At 41.8% G+C, this 21,980-nt stretch overlaps 1 protein-coding gene across 1 annotated transcript; it reads right to left on the reverse strand.

The window, feature by feature from the left end:
• Positions 1-746: 746 nt before the first annotated feature.
• Positions 747-8,126, reverse strand: LOC308324676 (butyrophilin subfamily 3 member A1). Its single transcript, XM_080776886.1, has 10 exons — positions 7,971-8,126; positions 5,805-5,886; positions 4,458-4,556; positions 3,171-3,272; positions 2,684-2,815; positions 2,210-2,347; positions 2,028-2,079; positions 1,912-1,938; positions 1,765-1,791; positions 747-1,661 (listed from the first exon to the last, which is right to left on the reverse strand). The coding sequence occupies exons 2-10, from the start codon at positions 5,862-5,864 to the stop codon at positions 1,105-1,107; spliced, it is 1,194 nt and encodes a 397-aa protein (XP_080633012.1). The 5' UTR covers positions 5,865-5,886; positions 7,971-8,126; the 3' UTR covers positions 747-1,104.
• Between the last annotated feature and the right edge of the window lie 13,854 nt (positions 8,127-21,980).

The following is a 21,980-nucleotide window of genomic DNA, read 5'->3' on the forward strand; positions in this document are numbered from 1 at the left end:
ACGCATGCATGACAGATTTTTTCTAGCCTCAGCTGTTAACTTTCAGTGACTTTGAGCTGATGGAGCTCAGCTGACCCTCCTGCAGGCTGCCTTTCATGTGGTTCATTTATCATCTTGTGTCATGTGTATTTTATTAAGTCTCTGTCAGAAGGATGATTTTGAAATATGAACTAAACACACATCTTTGATAGGCCTACCTATACGCTCTAGTCTGCATTGATGTACTTTTAACCCATTAAGATCCGAGGCGGATTCTTCAAATGTCTTCTAAATCAGTATAGTTCTCATACTTCAAGAACTTTCAAACATGTTAACAAATAACAGATGTACAAGCTCGCAGCATGGCATGAAGTATCGAGCTTTGAGCTTGTACATCTGCTATTTTTGAATAGCCAATGCATACAGTAAATGTAAAATAACACAGATGCACTTTCCCTGGTTTTAATGGATGTGACTGGTTCCTAAAGAAAAAGTCCCAAACCTAACATTAAGATAATGTTTGTCATTACTTTATCAAATACACGTTACTTATACATATCACATACATATACTGTAGTACAGTAACTATCTAAATCTCTAAACTAGTGGAATGCCAAGATGTACAGTTTGTCAAGTTAATGTTGTTTTTTAAGTCATTGCTGCTTTCCATATGCATATTTAATGGTTGTAAAATTAAATACAAATCCTTCTCTAGTCTACAACTCCATTCAGTATAGGAGACTTGACTAACAGATTGAACAAAGGCATGACATTTGCTTTGGTTTATTCATTATTCACAGAGAGAGCATTGTCACTGTAGGATTACTATTGCACATTTCATGACATTAATACTATGTTCTTTCAAATGTATGAAAATACATTATTTGAGCAAAGAGTAGCGCTATAGCTCTAGTGAGGAGATGACAGGAATAATCACATCGTATAGTAGCAGCATTTATGGTGGTCACATAGAATACGGGTAGCTATTCAATAGTGTTATGATGGTCATTTATAGGTAAGGATCTTTGATTACTCCCAGTGACTACATTAATTCACGTTCCTATATAGTATATACGGTATATTGTTATCTAGTGGAGTAGTGAAAGAGAAGGAATTGAGAGGAACTCAAGCCCAAAGGCAGACCGTGGGGCAGAGGCAATGAGTCTGCGACGCTGGTGACTTGATGACGAGATCGTTGATGATCTCCACTGTGCCAAACAAGGGGAACAGCTTCTCGTCGAAGCTCTCATTGTAGGTGAAGATGTGAGAGCGGCTGTCCACGTCGTAGAAGGACAGCTGCTTGTGCTCGTGGTCGAGGAAGATGCCCACCTTGCGGGGGATGAGGCCCGGGGGCAGCGCGGTGAAGGGAACCGTCAGGGCTTTGAGCTCGGTGCCCCTCTCCAGGCGCAGCGTCAGGTAACCCGTGTCGGTGTTCAGCGACTTGAAGCCCTTCCTCAGGGCTGATTCTTTGGCCACGCCCAGCCGCCAGTCCCTCTCCCCGACATCCACCTCCCAGTACTGGCGGCCGGAGCTGAAGCCATCCCGGCCCACGGCGCACCACCACCCGTCGAAGCGCTGGTGGAAGTTGGCCAAGTCCTTCCTCTCGTAGCCGCAGCGCATCTTCTTGTCGCCGGAGATCAGCAGGTCAGGGTTGGCTGTGTCCAGATCCAGAGTCACGTCCACTGAGGGTGAGAGCAGGGTTAGAGTTATGGGAGTGGTCAAATTCAAATGGCAGCATTATAAAAGAGTTACGGTGTCAAATTCTGACAAAACTAAACGGTTTACCTGTAGCATCTGCGATCCACTCCCACACTGTGAAATCAATAAAAGACATTTAATAATGTGTTTTGTTCATCCGAGTGATCCTCCAAGAGGTTCAACGGTAAATTAAATAGATCAAACACCAAATGGTGCTCAACATTACATATTTACCTGCGTGAGGAATGTATCGGGTGGCACCTGAGAGGAGACGGTAACATGTCATTCACTTCATTTTAAATAAAACATTTTCAACATTCCAACTAGCAGAATCAATTTAGTTCACACACCAATTTTATGAGACCTCTGTTTCCAGATAAGCCACTGCAGGGGTATGTTCTCCTGCAAGAGAGTGAAGGAACATGAACAGTACAATTTTGGTCAATATTAGATTAGGATTCGGTTTTATGTATAAACTGCATGTCTACACAGCGAGGTCTGGTTATACTGGTGAGATAATGTGACAACATACCTTCTCTAGGGTCTGTGACATCAAGGTCCACATGACAAGCTCCATGGCAGTCAGCAGGTTGGGCATGCGTCCCCATCGCCAAGCAGACTCCAGATCATTCAGAGCTTTTGCTACAGACTCCCCAGGCCATACACTTTTCTAGAAGGTTTGATCAACATTACATAAGGTCAGGTTTTAACCACATAAACCCTATACATGGGGTCCCTATTATGTCATTGAAGTCAAAACATTTCCGAAAGTTTTATATCAGCAATTTTTCGTATAACTAATTGTGTTGGTTAAGTGGTTAACTTCACAAACACGATGCAGTCAAACGATGTGTGAAAGTAGTTGGAATAATGAAAAGATGTGAATGAATATTAATAATTTATTTTTTAAAAGACTAATGATGAGATAACTTGCTGGCCAGATTCCACTATAATTTAAAATCTATGTGGTTAATGGAACAAAGTTGAAAGGCAGACAACGTCCTACCTCAGGCTGGGCTCTCAGGTCTTTGATCCAGGTGAAGATAACCATCTTGGCCAGCTCCACATCTTGCTCGGTAGCTTGATCAAGTTTGCTGCAATCAATCTCTGGCCAGCCATCTGTCTGCATTGGCCTCCTCTACAGACAAAACAATAAGGCTCAAACATACATCTATAATCTATATTTGTATTTAGATTTATCAACAGCAAGTGGTTCTCAAAGTGGGGTCTGACGAGGACCCCCGCCAGGGGGTGGGTGGGTGATTTTAACAAATATTCTCTTATGGGGGTCCCTGGCAAAATATGGTTTCAAATCTGTGTCCGCAGCCAAATACATATAAATCTTGGGAATCCTTAACATGACAATGATTGAGAACCACTGAATACAACAGCACAAATTTAGTAAGCCTGTAACACTTCTATCAAAGTTGATACTGTCATAAAGGGAGGCCTATTTCAAAGTGTACGAGAAGTGGGTTATCTCAGACCAGTACCTTGCTCTCCAGCATAGAGGCCCACTCTAAGATGAAGGCCCTGCAGACAGGGGTGGACCAAATGTCTTCAATGTTCCAGATGTGCTCCAGCACCTCTGACTTCTGTAATGACGGAATGTAATGAATGAATGGTAGAGAAATAAAGAGTAGCTCAACGTTTTGGCAAATAGAAGCAGTGATGGAAAAAGTACTGATTGTTACAAGTAAAAGTACTGAATTAAAAATGTACTTGAGTAAAAGTAGTGACTTAGTGACACATTGTGAGGTTGTAGATGGTCTATTTTCAAATGGCCGAAATTAAGTGGTTAATGTATGTTTTGTAATATAATAAAAATCTACAAAGTAAATTTGGTTTTTTAATAAATGTAGTGGGGTAAAAGTGCAATAATTGGATCCAAGATGTAGTGGAGTAAAAGTAAAAGTATTGGAAATTGGAAATACTCCAGTAAAGTACCTCAAATATTACTATATAGTTAATATATAGTTACTTAATGTTACCACTGAATAGAAGATAAATAAGATAACAGACAAGGAACACTGGTTGTCAACAGAGGGTAACTGAGAGAGAACCTTAGCCCACTGGATGATGTGTGCTGATGCTGCCACCTAGAGGCCTGGGACATGCTTAATATATTAAGGTATATGGTATTTTCTGTGCCTGGGCTGGAACACTTTGATTTCACTTCAGTGGCGTTTTTTTAACTGATCATCTCATCATCTGTATTGACCATATTCACACAGCAGCCATTTCTTTCTTTCTTTCTTTATGTTTCTCAACAAGTCTATCGTCTCTGTCTGAAACGGTGAAACCTCATATGTCAAAAAACAAATTACTTTTCAAAATTCAAATTCATCAAAAGTAGCAGATCTACAAGCTTGTGGATCTGTTACGTAACGGTCGATCATTTTGTGTGATGTTGTAGTGTGATTAATTATTAAGTATGGCATTAATTAACAGAAAAGTTAAAATATCGAGATAGGAGGTTTCTGCCCGACAGCAACGCAAAGTAGGTGTGTAAAGTGCACACGAGAGGTGTGTTAGCTTATTGCAGTGCAGTGTCTACCTGGCACTAAGCCTGACACAATTATGACATAATGGCCTGATCACATTCATTTGATCACATGCAAGTTGAGCTTACAAAGCCTAAAAGACAAACAGAAATGCAATGTTAATTTACAATTTTACATGTTCCAATGTTCAATGCCAAAAACGAAAACGTTATCTTTAATCGCAACTATTCGTATGACAATGATTAAGTAAAATGTTCATGATGGTGACTGCCCTACCTGGCACACGCGGCTTAGGTCTTTGGCCAGCTCCAATATAAACAGCTGGTTCTCTTCCAGGGGCTCCTTTTTCGCATCAATCGCATTCTTGCGAGACTCCTGTGGGAAAAGTGAGAAAAAGGTTTCTTCGGGATGAAGATAAAGCAAAGCTAGGAGAGAGTAGTCAGCAGAATGAGACAGAGGACAGAATAAAAGGAGGATAATAGTGCTGGGGCTTGCAAGAGCTTCCGACGGTAAAGCTTGATTTGGTGCATGCCGGTGTCGTGTGCCGGATATGGCCAAACTACAAGCTCACAACACGTCACATCACGACACGTTGTGAGCTTGTAGTTTAGCTACATTTAAGCATGCGGTCAAACCAGAGAGAGGAGGCGAGTCACTTGACCTGATCAAAATGCACATCATGCAGTCAGGGGAAGAGGTTTCTCTCTCTGAAAAATCGCCTGACTCACCACCTTTATTCATGTCCCCAATGACACTGACAAAAATTGTCATATTGGTAAAACTAGAAATACCGCATCATGGTTATAAGCACTCCGCCAACCAGTTAACGTTTACATCCGTGTCTGTCCAGACTGATATAGAAAATGTAGCCAGTGAAGTCTTAGTCTTTGAAGGAGTTTAACCATTTACCCCCTCTAGACGTAGTCAACTGGACTTGAGTTGGCTACATGGACCGCTTTTTTCCATCTACACCTAAATCAATTCGCAAAAGAAATAGCCGATCTGCTAACGCAGGCTTGCAGATTTGGCTAATGTTTCCTCCAGAATATGGATGCTGCGGTTAAAGTGGTTAAAGAACATGTTTTGTGAGTCATAGTGACCTTCTTGACCTTTGATCAGCTACTTCTAAATCAGTTCATCCTTGAATCCAAGTGGACATTTGTGCCAAATGTCATGAAATTCCATCTCATGGCGTTCACATTTCATCTTTAGGATAAGGATAAATGAAATAGTATCATGTCATTTTCGAGGGATATTGATATGAGATACTGTAGGCCTATCGTGTTTCACAAGGTTGGGACGGAAGTCTGGATGTATGTTTGAATTTACGCATGCAGTACAGTACAGTACAGTACAGTACAGTACAGTACAGTACAGTACAGTACAGTACAGTACAGTACAGTACAGTACAGTACAGTACAGTACTACGGACAGACGGACAACACAAAGACATAATAATGCCTCTCTGATAAGGCCGGCAGAGGCATTAAAATGCTGTAATGGCAGAACTCTTGTTATTTTAGAAGCTTTCTGACAGCAGCAAATAACACTAGAGCGGGTCAGCATTGGAACGGGTTTGGGATGTGTGGGACTGTGGGACAGGAGGACTTATGGTACCGGTACCTTAAGCTTGACCGTTATGTTCTTGGCCGGCTCCACCATGAAGTGAAAACACTGCATCATCTTGGCAGGTCTGCAATAGAGTCTTAGAGAGGGGGAGCGTGCACACACACACACACACACACACACACACACGCACACACACACACACACACACACACACACACACACACACACACACACACACACAAATTGAGTTTGACACGGTCCAGATTGCAAGTCACCACAATCCGACAAACAGCATGATCAGGTGGGTCAATCAATTCCACCATTGCATATAGCAGCAAGGGGCTGGGTTTTCCATGAAGTGCATGAAATCCTTAACCACTTAAAACACTATATTGTATACTTCGATGACCGGAGTCTCCCAGGGATCTTTATTAGGCCCCCCGCCCTTTAAACCAAATAGCCATTCTGCTGTTCCCATTGAAAAGCATTAGCACAATCCACCGCATTGACAAAAATCTAAGTTCAGTGTGACCACACCCTTATAATAATATTGATATTCTGCAAGTCTTTTCTATTTACTTCCAAAATACCTACCAGCCTTAGTGTTTAAACACCTTTGTCATTACATACGTGATGGAAAAGATACATGGCGACGACACGGTCTAAACCTGTCTACCATCATCTATCAAAACACAACACAGACCTGTACGGGGTCACAAAACAAAGGAACAGTGGGGACTTTGAATTCTCAACTATAGTCATTGCCTGGCCTATAAATGATGCACTGACCCAGTTATTCAAGTTACATTATCACTGAGTGAGATAAGGTGTAAAGGAGATCACATTGGGGGACCAAGCAAAGTACCTGGTCCATTATTAACTGGAGAGCACAATCATTACTGAAAGCTTAAACTGCTGGTTCTCAACATGGGGTCTCGTCTGTCGACCACCATGGGGTCCAAATGGACCTGTATGGCTCTGTATCTCTGAGTGTACAAATGGAACCAAAAGGACCCTTAATGGGTATGTACTATGTAGTATTCTGTACTGTAATTCTGAGATCCAAATGGACCATTTAGATCCATGTGCACACTCTCTGAGATTAAACACAGAGGATTTCACAGTGTAGATTGGGGTGGGGTCCCAGAGAAAAATATTTTTGTATCAAATAGAGTCCATCCATCCTTGACGTTAAAAAGATGAACTGGCAACCCTATTCAGAAATGTTCACCAACTTCACCCTATAATGACAATTAAAACAGGCCGCACCTGGTAACATGAGTCACGGCTGGCCCTGCGTGGTGCCAAGGCCGCAGTGTAATGTCTCATGTGTCACTAAACAACCAGTGTGTCAGGGCTTCATATCTCTGTCCCTCATCCTGTCTCCTCCTCTGCCCTCTCCATCTTTCTCTCTCTTCTTCCTCCCTTTATCTGGTATATTCAGTTTGCTGCCAGCAGTTATATTAGCCTACTGTAGCATGTGTGGGGAATGGATGTCAGTGATGCGATTAGTGGATTATAAGGAAGAGCTTTTAATGTCTTTCCTATCGGTGTAGCCAGAGAGATGATTGGGGGATTGTGTAGGGCAGGCTAAACAGTCAGGAGTGAATGCTCAATGCAACTTCAATGGCAAAATGTTTTTGCTGCGTGCGTTTTTTTCTATGAATAACAGAGAAAAGGGGGGGAAATAAATTAAAATAGATTAAAATATAATATAGCATACAATAAAAAATAAAAAAGTATTTCCTCCATATTATTATACAATAAATACAATACGCGTTTAAATAGAATGCCTAGAATTCACGTTAGTAAATCAATCTCTAATCGAACTATTTCTAGTTCATGCTTGTTGTATGGTGGGAAAGCATGACTCTGCAACTTGACAGTGAGAATGAATGACCCAGATAGGCCGTTCACTGCGCACAAGGTAAACATATCCTGCTCTGCTGCCGTGTGACTTTGCGGCATTGCTCAGTTTCACTGATGCAGCAGCATTTCACCTGCATGACAGTGCACTGCAGCAACATTTTTTGCACATCATGCATGGTAGCCTATTCTGTGAACACAATCATACACTCTTTAGCCTTAGGTTATATATGTGATGCGTATAGATAATAAATTAATGCACTATTTTATGTGTGATAATAATCAATATTAATATCCTACGCAAACAAATCAGACTATTGTAGTGTAGGCTAGAACATGTGAGTCGCCACCTACCTTTATTAGAAAGACAGTAAAGATCCAGTGATGTCCTCTTCACTGCAACAACAAATCCCCCTTTCGTCCAGTAGTCCAGTAAAAAGTCTTGACTGCGGTGTCTGACCTTGTTTACATACAGGACTTGTTTCGTGCGGTCGAGATCGGGACTGCTCGTTTTTTCCCGCTGTTGGTGTGTTCTGTGGACGAACGGCGCGGCCATGTTTGTGAGGTAACGTTACAAACTCAGCTTCTTCAGATGTAGAAGCTAGGGGCCAAAGGGGGGAGGGGGGCTCCAAAGAAAAAAGATTAGGAACCACTGGTGGCCAAAAATATAATAATTAAGAATTTAAGATACTGGGACTGCTGCTGCAACATGCATGTTGCTGTTGTTGCATGTAGTAGAGGTAACATATTGCAAAACCTGTTACATGTCACTTTTCCATTTCCAGAGACCAGATGGTGCCCTCACTGCCTTGCTGTTCATCCCATGGGAGAACTAGAAGGAGATATAAATATAACTGTAGTGGTGGAACTTTCTTTTTTTATGTGTAAAATATCAATACATGTAGAAACAGTCTCCCTGTTTCCTGTCTATACCTACTGTCAAATAAAGGCATAGCCTCTGTTGTCTGTACCAAGGCTTTTATTTTCGTTCGCATTCAACATAAAAAGCCCAAAAATAAATCTTAAAAAATATACCAAAAGTAAAAGTAAAAGTACAAGCAGAATGTCCCATTTTAAGTTTTCAAAATGTATAAAAAATATATTTTAAAAAAATAACAAAAATTATAATAATAATCTACAAGCTCACAATGTAGTGAAAATATATAGAGAGTTTAAGTGTATGTTTAGTAGCCTAATACAAATCTAAATCTAAAAAGTAACTATTAACAAAAGTTTTAAAATAATTGCAGTGGAGTAAAAGTACAATATTCTCAGAGTAGAAGTAGCTCTAGACTGGATTCCAGGCTAGAGAAGAGATAAAAGTAGGCTGTTGAAAAAAAAATGTACTTAAGTAGGCCTACAGTACTTAGTAAACTTTACACCACCGTTTAAATGCCAGTCAGGATGTGAAGACACTTCATATTGATTTTGGCCACAAGACATTCAGTAAAAACATTCTTGACAAGTTAGATGTGGCAACATGTCGCAACACAATTAGACAGTGATGTTTGACGTGATGAAAAGAGCTGACCAAGCCCCCCCCCCTCTCTTTCACTGTTTCTATTTCAATAGATCAAATGGTCCATGTCCTAACCAGGCAGTCTTTTACTTGCTCGATGGATTAGCAAAGAGCTTCCATCTGTCAGCTAGACAATGTTGACACTGCAGGAAGGTCATTGATATAAAGGAGGAAAAGAAGAAGTGGTCTGAGTCTGTCAACATTTGTGTGCTGTTGCACCAAATACACAGTGGTGTGTAAAGTAAGTACTGTACTTCAGTACACTTTTGAGAAAATGTTACTTTAGTGGAGACTGTGGAGTATTTCCAATATTCAATATCTTTACTTCTACTCCACTACTAGAGGCAAATAGCAGGCCTAGTATTTTTTTACTACACTGCAATAATTTGAAAACTTTAGTTACTTTATTTTGATTATTATTACAAAACATGAATCACAATTTAAAAATATTTGTATGTTTTTGTGGTTAAGTGTGTAATAAGTCATAGAACATAGAATTAGTTTATGATGCACTGATCGGTTGGCACTTTTTAATTTCGTTGTACTTCGTTGCAATGACAATAAAGATCTAACTGTTAGATAACAGACAATAGAACAGTGTCCTCACTGTTGCAATTAGCTAACTTTTTTTTCTTCTTCTTTAATTTTTTTTTAGCCAAACAAAAATATACAGCAGAGTGTGTGTGTGCGTGTGTGCGTGTGTGCGTGTGTGTGTGTGTGTGTGTGTGTGTGTGTGTGTGTGTGTGACGTGTGTGTGTGTGTGTGTGTGTGTGTGTGTGTGTGTGTGTGTACCTGTATAAGTCTCTACAGGCAGAATGATTTCTTCACACTGAGGTGACTCAGCTCAGCTGAGTCACACACACACACACGTACACAGTCACACGCGCACACGCACAGTCACACACACAAGCACACGCACGCACGCACGCGCACACACACACACACACACACACACACACACACACACACACACACACACACACACACACACACACACACTCTCTCTCTCTCTCTCTCTCCCTCTCTCCCTTCCAAGTGCAGCACACAAACAAATGCATTGATTAATTTATTTTTCTGTATCATGATTGAATGGTAATTAACCCATGTTAATTGTGCACGTAAATTCCTCATTCCTCTTTCACTTCATGAAATGCTCTTTCAAGCTTGTACTGCTATACGACTAATACGAGGGAATGAAATGTTAATTTATTTACTTCTTAGATTGGGCAAGGCCAAGCCACTCTTACTGTAAACATTTTACTAGGGAATAGTCGTGGAAAGTAAGTATTAAAGTACATTTACTCAAGTATTGTAGGCCTACTAAAGCTCTGTTTCCCAAACAGTGGCACGTATTTTTTGTTTACTACCCATTTTTAGCACCATTTTCAGATATTTCAGAAGCATTAAAGTAAATGATGATGAATTTAAAACAATACAACAAATCTAAGAAATTCCATTAAAAAAAACAAAAAACTAGTGCAAATAGCAATCTTCAAGCTCACAACACGTTGTGAGCTTGTAGATCATGCTATTCTTTTCTTATTAAGTTTTTATCCCACAATTGTTTTTCACCCCTGTGTCAATTATCTAATGTGATCCTGGGCTTTACACACCCTCCACCAACCTGGGGAGAGCAACGGACTTGAACTCATGCTTCCTTCATGCATGAGTGTCCAAGTTGCTCCTTTGCACCTGACAGGGGGTAGTTTCCCTGGTTGGATGTAGCGTGTGGAAGGAACATGTTATTCCAACCAGTTCCTTTCCCCTCCATCAGGCGCCAAGGCTGGCCAGGGGGAGGCAGTTTAGAGACCAGGATTACTGCATGTTTTTTGTGAGGGTACCTACCCTAGGACACACGGGGAGAACATGCAAACTCCACATAGAAAGTCCCTTTCGCCAACCCCGCATCGGGTATAGGCACTGATGATGCGGAGGAGAGGACACGGCGCCACCGCCCACAGCGTCCCGAGCGGGAATTGAACCTAGGACCTTCTAGCTGTGAGGCGACAGCACTACCAACTGTGCCACCGTGCCCCGGATCTGCTATTTTCAGATCAGGTCCTGGAGAGATAAAAATTCTCTTTATGGTCTCGAGCAAAAACAAAAAGCACCACCTCGGTAATTATGTTTTAGGTGTTCACGCACAAAGGGCTGAAACCCTATTGTTTTTGTGCTTATTTTTCCTCTTCAGCCGTGTGATACCAGTGGTTCTCAAACCTTTTCATGTCAAGGACCGCTAAATTTATATGCATTTGGCCACAGTCCGCCATCTGAAATATTTTGTGCCAAGGACTCCCATAAAAGATTTATGTTGTTTCTTTATTCATTCATTGTGTTAACTTGTCTTATTGTGATTTTGTCAAAAAAATGTTGTTAAAATGTTTCCAAAATATTCAAAACTTTTCCAAAACTTTTCCAAAATAGTAGATCTACAAGCTCACAGCGCATTGCAATGCGACGCACTGGTAGGGGTTAGGGGTTTGTGCACTTGCGTATGTTGTCCCCCCCCATCTGTTATGTATTTCTATTACGGTATGTTTTTTTTGTCACTGATGTTTTGTGTGGCTGCAACAGGGAGTGGACAATAAAGTTTACCTTGACCTTTCAGAACTGTATACAATAAATTAACTAAATTTCATAACTTTTGAATTTGAACCATGTGTGTCAAATTATTTTGAAATCACCCAATAGGCCTAAGGGGTCATTTCCAAAGACGTGCACGCCACGGGCTTGACGTAAATCAATTAGTTTGCCCAAACATTACCAAACTAGGTAGATAATACCGGTATGTTTAAGCTGCCAAAACATGTCCCCAATGTGTTTTGAAATTGAACAGCATCGCATGGCCCGGCAGAGATTTGGCCATAAATGAATGAAGTTGAACATCTGTTTTGATTGTCATAACACATAATATTTGAGTTATATTTAATACAGGTGTCAGAAACTGTCAAAGTCAGAGACCCTTCCGAGCTTTCAACTTCTAACAATATGTTGGCTTGAACTCCCGAATCGCAACGTTGTGGCTATATTTGTAGGTAGTTTTAACAAGTTGAACCTCATGCAGCAGCTTTCCAGTCTTAGCCAGTGACTCATTAACACAATTCTTTATTAAATAAGTTACAGATGTGCCTCCAGCTTGGCCGGGCACTGGGCCACGAACACGATTGGCTGTGTACACAGGGTTATCAAAGTCCTCCCCAGACTAACAGCAGCGGTTGGCAATGACGGTGACTATACACATGGCATAACGACTAAAAACGACAACAAAAAAAGGTCACTGGTGGTGTCAGATGATGTCACAACAACTTAATCACAGTATAAAACCCTTGCTAAGCTCAATTCCTGGCTCAGAGATAGCAGAGGCAAAAGAAAGAGAACCCATTGTTGCCATAACACAGTATAATCCACATAACATTACATTTACTTCAAAGTCACTTAAAAGTGAACAGAAATCACTTCAGTTTATAATTTATATGTTTCCTAAACATACAATCCTTGTCATTACCATCTTGTTCTTGTTGATGACTGATGTACCAGCCAGCTCAGATAGATGGTCAGTGTCAATGGATTCCCTTTTCAGTGGTAAAAAACAGTCAAGTGTTAAACTCCTCCGTAGTAGGAAGATCTGTTTGAACATTCAAAGTTGTCAACTACGTATGACTCATCAAACGTTGATAGGTGTGCAACACATCTTTGGCAACACTTTTGGACAATCCTGCTGACGAGAGGTCTCTAGATCAGCTTGTATATTGAAGTTAAGAAGCATCCCAGCTCCAATCAGTCTAGGTAATCTCTCATTCATATTGTAACTTCACGTAAATGAAGATACACAACATTTGGCAGATTTGACCGGACAAATATGTGTCTATAGTGCTGATTGGATCACACAGGGAGAACAGTGCTGTGGGCATCATCGTTGGTGGTGCATTGAAAAGGTGAGTTGGTGTGCGTGCAGGGCTCTGTGTCCGGTGGCGTTGGATAGATGTACTGGGGATAGGAGATGTCCAGGTCCAGGATGTCATATGGAACCTCCACAGACTGCCGCATACTCTCCTCATACGTTGGTGGTGGCTGTGAGAAAGGCAGAAAGAGACAGGGAGATATTGTAAAGATTGAATAGGGACGAGGCGAAAACATGATCTATGGTGATGCCCAAAATAGGTGATCTACAAGCTCACATCACGGCACGTTGTGAGCTTGTAGATCTTGAAGAGCTTGCTATCTTCGGCGTTCAACACTGTTGTATGATGGCGTATTAATAAAGAATAAAGGGTTCCGTCAGTGCAAGGCTTTTTTGACTGGATGGTTTTAGGGGAGAAACAATTAATCGAATAATTGATTAACCGATTGTCAGAATATTAATCATCAAAATCTAGCAATCAATTTAATGATGGTTTGTGCAAAAATGTCTAATATGTGCTGTTTAAAACTTGTCAAATTGACAAATCAAAGTGTGCATGCTTGTCTTTGTTCCAACTTCCTTACTACATTAGAGAATAAAAATCTATGTTTTTGAGTGCTGGGTAAACAAACGTGGCACAAAGGGACACTTTGTGAGCTTGTAGATCTGCTAAATTCCAATCTATTTTCTCTTTTGGGTCTTGAGCTAAACGTTTGGGAACTACTGCTCTAAGGTATGTATTAGAGGAAACTTTGACCTTCAGCAGATTTATCCAGTACAATAATCAGCAACGAGTATTGGCAAAACACAGCTGACCGTAGCTCAATTTCAGTTAATGTAGATAATAATATACTCATTGACTCACTTTGAGTCTCCCAGTAACAACATTACGTGACGGGAATAGAACTGCAAAGCTTCAGGACAGTGACTAGTTAGTTTTGTACGGGATGGCAAGAATAGAAAACGGCATATAGCCCGCTAAATAGATAATGTTCTCACTGAGATTAGCCCCGTCCCGGATGAATGTTGCACAGAGAGCGTGCCGGCTGATACACGATATCTAAAGTGGAATATAATTGGAACATGTTTGTATTTACATTACTGATTAATCCGTCTTCAAACTGGCTGCCTGGAACATGTGCTTCAAGGCCGCATTAATCCATATCTCCCTGATCCCATCAGGCAGATGCACACTCTCTGACTGAGTCCCCTTATCTTTTAATTGCTCTGGGCCCTCGGGCAACAGATCCCCCCTTGTCCGATGTGAAAGCCACACACGTACTGGGCCACAAAGTTTTACAACTGTCCTGCTCCAGGTCACAGAACACACAGGGGGCAATTAAGGGAAGACTCCCACCACAGCCCGGGGGAGGTAGGATGCTGACAGGATGAGTGGGACGTGTGTGTGTGCGTGTGTGTGTGTGTGTGTGTGTGTGTGTGTGTGTGTGTGTGTGTGCATGAGTGAGTGAGTGATTGGTGAGTGCGTGCGTGCGTGTTTGTGTTTGCGCGTGCGTGCGTGCGTGCGTGCGCGTGAAATAAATGGTCACTCATGCTACTGGCTGTTTAATTAAGGAAAGGGTGCACAAAGCTGCATTCTAAAGGGTCTGTTTGCAGTCAGGATGCAGACTTTAATTATGTTTGATGTGCCTTTTTCTCATTACCTTGTTTGCTCGAGCGTAGCGCAAGTCAAAAGCTCAGCGAAATATCAACACGGTAAAAAAAGAAGCAGCGCCTTGAAAAGCGCCCACCGGCCCAAGTGGACAGGTGATGAGCAGATAGCACATCCTGTTTACAATGCCCTGAAAGCAGCCTAATCTTTGAATAAGCTCTTGTAATAATATTGTGTGACAGCATGGTCATAATAATGGTCATAATAGAGACGCCCCAACTTGAATGATCTCCCATTATTACTACGGATGAGGGGTCTCATAATAAGGTGAGATTATGCTGTGGGACAGGTTATAGGGTTGCTTTGAAGTTTAACCACTTGAGCCTGATATGTTCTTTGTCGTATGACAGTGTGGCGTGGAAAACATTGCCAACGAGTCATGGTGCATTGTAGATTTGCTCTTTTCAAAACATTTTGAAAAATACCATAGAAAGACCAGCTGAAACGCTGCATTGTCTGGTCCGTTATGAGCTCGGACCGCATGGGCCACACAAATTGCCATGACAAGGTCGTAGTCCCCATAATATACCCTACCTCCATCATAATGGGTCCATTGAGACCAAAGCGGTCCGCGATCATCATGTGGATCTGCCTCTGGCGGTCTTTCTTCCTGACGCTCTCGTAAGAGGGCAGCCTCGGCAGGGGCCCCTCCGCGGAAGGCAGGCTGTAGCTGGAGGGCCCGCCGACATAGAACAGCTGACCTGCCTGTGAGAAAGGAGAGGACATGCCAGGGAAATGGTGGGATTGTGAGCGAGGCGGAACACAATTTGATACTAGATCTGTAGTATCAAAGAATTTGGAAAATGTATGGTTTTGGAAATACCGTATATTTCCAAATAGTAGCCCTACTGCAGATAGCCGCCCGGTTCCTTTTAAAGGTCCGGGTCCAAATTGAGGTTTACCCAACAGAGACGATTATGCTTGTTATATTTGCATATATTGGTTAATTTCTTTTTTTTTAGACAGACACTGTTTACTTGACCGCAAATTCTAAGGATGTTATTTAGATAGCATGTTGTTTAGACAGATGCTATAGGCTTGATGTTTACGTAGTATCCTAGTTACTTTGAAGACCTCAATTGTTTTTCTTTGCACTCTAATTATGTGCCATTCACTCCAATTACAGCTACCATTTCTCCTCTCATTTGTTGATTAGGGTTCATGTCATTTACTCAGATCTCGCTCTTGTAAGTCGCTCCCGTTTAAGAGCCTCTGATACGTGCCTAAGTGGTAAATTGTAAAATGGCAAGGGCTTGTCACTTTGAACTGTTGGCTCTGAATCTAGTCAAACCACTAGCATTCTCATGCAGGGGACGCCTGTGTTCGTACATATCTTTAAATCACTCAATGGTTTAAGGCCAAAATAGACGGTATGCCGGGACTGGTCAATTGTTCCCAGAGTTTAACCACTTAAGGCCTACTGTATATACTTCGTTGTATGACAAATAACATAAATAGCAGATCTACAATACAAGCTACATTGTAAGCTTGTAGATCTGATATATTCACTATTTTGTGAAAGTGAAACATTTAGAAAATATTGATAAATGTGGCCAAAAGGAATGCCAAAACATGGTGAGGCAGCATTTAGATATGCCACACATAGCTGGAACAAACTTCCACAGGATGACTACGGTACATTTAAATCCAGGCTAAACACTTTGATGTTCTCCACTGAGTTTTACCAAAAGATTTCAGCTTACATCTGTTTCTTTGATTGATTCATAGTTCTATCTTGTTTTTTACAACTCTTTATGCCTTATGTAATGCACATGAATGAATTGCCTTTGTGTATGAAATATGCCTTACAGTGCAAATAAACGTGCCTTTGTTGACTGTGTTTGCCTAATGCAGTATTGTACAAGGTGGCGAGGACTGTATCTGGCCCAGTGTATGCATTTGATTAGCCTTTTTTTGTGTTGGCTATTCAAAAATAGAAGATAATAATGAAGTACATCTGCTATTTTTGAACATTTATGAAAGATCTTGAAAGTGTGAGAAGGCATTTTGTAGAATCTGCCTCAGGTCTTAATGGGTTAGTTAGGGCAAGCTTGTTGTTGCTGTGGCTGATAGCAGGTACGGTATAGAGGGCTGCTGTAATAGCTAGGTGAGGTAAGCTACTACACAACCCAGGGCTCTCTTACCTGAGTGTTGTTGTCATTGGTGTGAGTTGAGTCCACCAGTGTCTGTCTGCTGTTGTAGTACTGAGGATGAGCCTCCTGGATGAACAAACACATGACAACAATGAGCACGTCAGCTGCATGAGTTCAAAGGATGTCACTTCTCAACTATAAAATATAACAGCACTGTAAACAGACAGTGGGGAAAAGGCGGATGTCAAGGCTCTGTTTCCCTTCATTTCTATCTACCTGCCACTTGCACCACTTTAAAATTGCAATTAATCCACTAATTTCAGCTTAAGTGGCCAAATTTCATGCCCTATTTGACCACTATGGACACTGACTTGTTTAGCAATAACATAAATTATCCAGCCAATGAGACTGCCACCCATAAATTATCCAGCCAATGAGACGGCCACCCTTTCCATGGCCCCCCAGACCGACCCCTTCTTAAACAAGGCCCACGCTAGGGTCCCACTGTAAAGGGTACTAGATCCTTTAAATGAAAATAAAAAGAGTCTTGCCGGAAAACTAGGTGATGGCGTTGGCTTAAATGAGCATCCTTTGTGTGGAGAACAATGTAGTGTCCCACTGTGACTGCAGGATCCCTAGGCAACCAAACACACAGTGAAGCCTTTTCTACATCTCTCTTCCCCTTGTAACTATACAGCGGGTTCCTCTTAACGAGCACGCTCCACTACACATTATGGCCTCGTACGTCACTTGCGGCGGTGTTACAACAAAGTCAATTTGTCGTCAGACTAAAAGCCGGACCACCATGATGTAATGGGGCGTCGCGTCAGGACCACAGCCGGTGAATTACCGAGGAGGGATGCCTTGAGCAAGAATCACCGATAGCAACAGCAAACATTTATCACTATCAAAGATATCGGGGAATATCACTTTCCCAGGCCGGAGTAAACAATGATATCACTCAAAGCGTGGAGTTACGCACTCTATTGACCTTTGCCATAACCCTTACGTCATGTGACAGAGAGAGACGGGACAGAAAAGGTGATGTCAAAGGTCACCTTCCCCTTGCCGGTTTGCACTTTTAAGGGAGCAAAGACGTCCTCAGGAGAGAAAGAAAAAAAAGAAGAAGAAGAGAGAGACGTCCTTTTGTCTCCTGCCACTGATTCAGCCAGCGTGAAAAAGCACAACCGTGTAAAATCAGAGTTGAAGTCGGGGGAGGACCCCTTCGGCACTAGGCCTTTTTTTCACAGCCGCAGCCTAAAGGAGAACCATTGTCCCTTGTGTCCCCTGTGTCCCCAACACCCACAGTGGGGTCTGGGCCACTATTCATGGTGCAAACTGAAGCAGGGAGAGCTATGTGGTTACAAAGTCGTCAGAAGACACGTTAACGCTCCCTATGGGGACACGATGAAAGACACTCGCTTTCATGTGGATTCACATGTTCGTTCCCTCGCACCCCCTTCACCTTCTGGCCTAACCTTTCCCTGCCCAACCATGCACCCAAATCAATGACAACATTCACTTTCAGGCAGCAATCTAAAATAAATGAATTACTGTGCACCAAATGACAACAAGCTGAGGCTGTGTGACCCAACACCTTCTCACCTCGAGGGCTCCCTGAGGCCATGCATGCAGCCAGGTGGTTCTCAAGCTTTGAAATTGCAAGAACCTCCAGTTTAGTCCAGGGACCCCCATACCTCAGAGAATGTACAAATGGAAACAGATGTACAGTCCCATAAGCATATAAGGGTCCATTTGGTTTCTAACTATCACTCATTTAGCTTACCCTGTGGAACCCCCGGATCTGTTATTTGCCACCATGCCACGTACACTCTACAGTAAGTAGGCTATGGGTGAAAGTAAACATTTCAAACAGGTCAACATGGCCAATATGTAGCAGTTAAACAAGGTGACGACATAACCTTTCCAACAACAAGACCCTGACCAAACGTAACTTCCTGTCCACGAGGGGGGGGGGGGTGTATGACGTCATGTCCCTGCACTCTGAAGATAACACTAAACTTCCCCCCAGGGTCCAGCGGAGGTGGGACATAAGCCAGGATGAGGAAGTACAGAGGACGGGTGGTATAGCAAGTCAAGAGGTACCCCCATGTTGAGTTTACATTTCCTCTGCACGGTTTCCTGCACATATCACCATAATAACAGCAAACTGTTATTTGTTCCTCCTTCAGAAAAGAAACTTTTACTGATCTGTTTCTTAATCTGCAGTGCCAAATGTATGATTGTGTTGATGTGTGCATTTATGTTGGTGCTGAATCCATAACGATGTCCGTTCCCAGTGCTAATTTTGTCCAAATCCATTAGAGTTAGTGCTGCACTCTGAGATATTTCTGGAGGCCAGAAAAACAGGCAAATCCATGCCCTGACAATGATCATATCAAGTTTATTCTAGTCCTCCCATTGCAATGCAAATTAAATCTGACACTTCTTGACCACTTAAGCCCTATTTGATACTTGGTCGCACGATGGTGTCACGACGACGTGACACAATGTGAGCTTGTAGATCTGCTATTTGATTTGGGAAATGTTCGACTATAGTGACAAGTCCAAAAATAAATGTATACTATGTTACAAAAAATGGGGGAAAAAATCAATAATGTTAAGGTTCCCATATGGTCTAATCTGTCCTACTGATATCAAACCAAAACTCAGGGGTTTGAAACTGATATACTCGAGTAACACTTTCTCATGTTAGTATCAGGTATGGATTGAAAGCATTATAGTAGTAAAATTGAGTGTTTACTCACCATATCTCCATGTGACTCCTGATAGAAGCGGACTTTGCAGCACTGAGGATCTTTACGGTAGATAATGGACAGTAGTGCCACCATCACCACAAAAAAGATCAGAGAAGAGACTGAAATAAAGTGAGAAGATAATGTGTTAATCACTTTTTAATCAGGCTTCAAGTCTTTCGCCAGTTTGTACTATGACATCAAATAGTTTTTGGACTGTTTGGTTAATCTAGATAAAGCATTGATTTTATTTAGAATGCTAAATGTTTTTTTTATTCTTTTTTTGTTTGTCTACACACACAATCTTAAATGTGAAATGTAATTGCTTTCCTGATTCAGAGAGCTGTGTTTGGAACTCAGAGATAGTCAGCATTTAATACACAGCAAAATAATCTGTGTTAATTTAACTCTAGTCTCTCTCTCTCTCTCTTGGTCTCACTCTAGTGTAAAAATGGACACAAATGGACCATTTGTCATCTTGTGTCAATTGTGACACTCTGACTCTTTCAAATGAACGCTATGGACTTTTTTTCGTGTGAAGTGAAGTGTCACTGTCCCAGTCTTGTTTCCCAAGCAGCTCATCCGTTTTACAACTTGGTTGGAATAACTAGGCTACCTAGTAACAAACTAACTATTAAAGTAGCCAGCCTATAGCCTACTTTTTATATATTGTTCACCTTTTCACTCTGATGTCAATTCGCAGAAACAGCTGCTAAACGCTAAAGCAATAACATGCAGCATATATTGGTTGATACCATATTCCCGTGTAAGCTCTTAATGGCTCTTTCGTGGAAAATGTAATATTTTCAAAGCTTAAAGGCTTAACTTACATGATGCCACGATCACAGTGAGTTGATCCGATGTCAGCAGTGAGGAGGGGATGGCTGGACTTGCTGTGGTAGACATTTCTGTAAAGACTATTCCCTTTAATCCTCCTGAACTCAGCAGCCAAAAAGCTTCTCATCATCATCTCATTCACGAGGAACGGAGACCAGACCAGTCCATCTTCATCTTTCCTCTTCCAAACAATGTGTGACACACTTTACAGCACAGTAGCCTACAGAATACAGATGTGTGCGCTCTCCTCCTAGTCGACTGAGCCAAACTCTCCACAACACAACATGCTGCTGCTGTATTTGAGTGCTGGAGTGGAGGAGGACTGTCGCTCAGTGACGTCGCTCGATCAGCGCAGGACCTGTTTGGTTTAGAGATCTGTAGCAACCAAGGGCGCAAGAGTCCACATGACTGACTGCTTAGTGCTTACTTAGGCTAATTGACTTAGATTGTTTTTTCCTCGATCGGCCGCCTCGGGTAAAATTGTTTTTTTCCTCTCTCCTTAGTCCTTTGGCTGCCTCGGGTAGAAATCTATTCTGTTTTTCTGTACACATGAAGTTGACACTTCTGATTTGAAATTACTCACTTCTCAGATGTTAACATAGCGGTTACAAATAACAATCCACAACATATTCCCTTTCAACAGTCAAGCAAGCATATTCACGCAATAATGCGTTCAGAATTTAACAAAATGTGTTTGTTTTTTCTGTGTGCAGTTTGTGACGTCACTGGCGTGATGAGGTGCGAGGTGACATCGCAGTCCTGGTTGGAGAATGGAGATGGCAATTATTATTGGCATATGGAGATCGGTCTTGATGGTCTTGAATCTTGATACGCGTACCAATTTAATTTAGGGCTTTGGTGTCAACTTCAGACACATTAGCTTAATAAATATAACTGCCTTAATAAAGGCAAGTTATGGCTCGCCCCGCCTAGGCATAGTCGTAGGTATATAGGCAACTATACATTGTATTTATTAGTGGGACTGGGACATTCTAGTCTATAGGCACGCAGTTAATTTGAGTTATTGATTATTGTTAAGTTGCAGAATACAGTTTACAGTAGAGGGTGCAAGGAAACCCCCCCCCCCCCCACATAGAGATAATGTCCATTTAAAATACACTTTGATATTAATTCAACGTATGTGTTGCAAATAGCAATGCTTTACCCAACAAATACACTTATATGGGCACCATGTTGAAACATCTGATCTATTATACATTTGAGGGGGCTATTACCCCCAAAGCTGTCATTGCAAGAATGTCATCTCAAAACACACACACACACACACACACACACACACACACACACACACACACACACACACACACACACACACACACACACACACTTACACGCACATGCACGCACGCACGCGCACGTAGAAGGCTATGGACCAGAGCTAGTGATTCTCAACCTTTATCCATTTCAAAGAGCTCTAGATTGATAGGCCCAAGGACCCCCACTTGATGAGATTGGTCTCTGGAAGTGGAACAGAACAGGTGGTGGAGGTGAACAGAACGCTGTCCGCCCCTCCCAGTGAGCTGTGGGGTTCCGCAAGGAAGCATACTAAGGGCTTTACTGTTCCTCTA

This window comes from Protomyctophum bolini, assembly GCF_963924005.1.
Source record: "Protomyctophum bolini genome assembly, chromosome: 11".
NCBI classification, from domain to species: Eukaryota; Metazoa; Chordata; class Actinopteri; order Myctophiformes; family Myctophidae; genus Protomyctophum; species Protomyctophum bolini.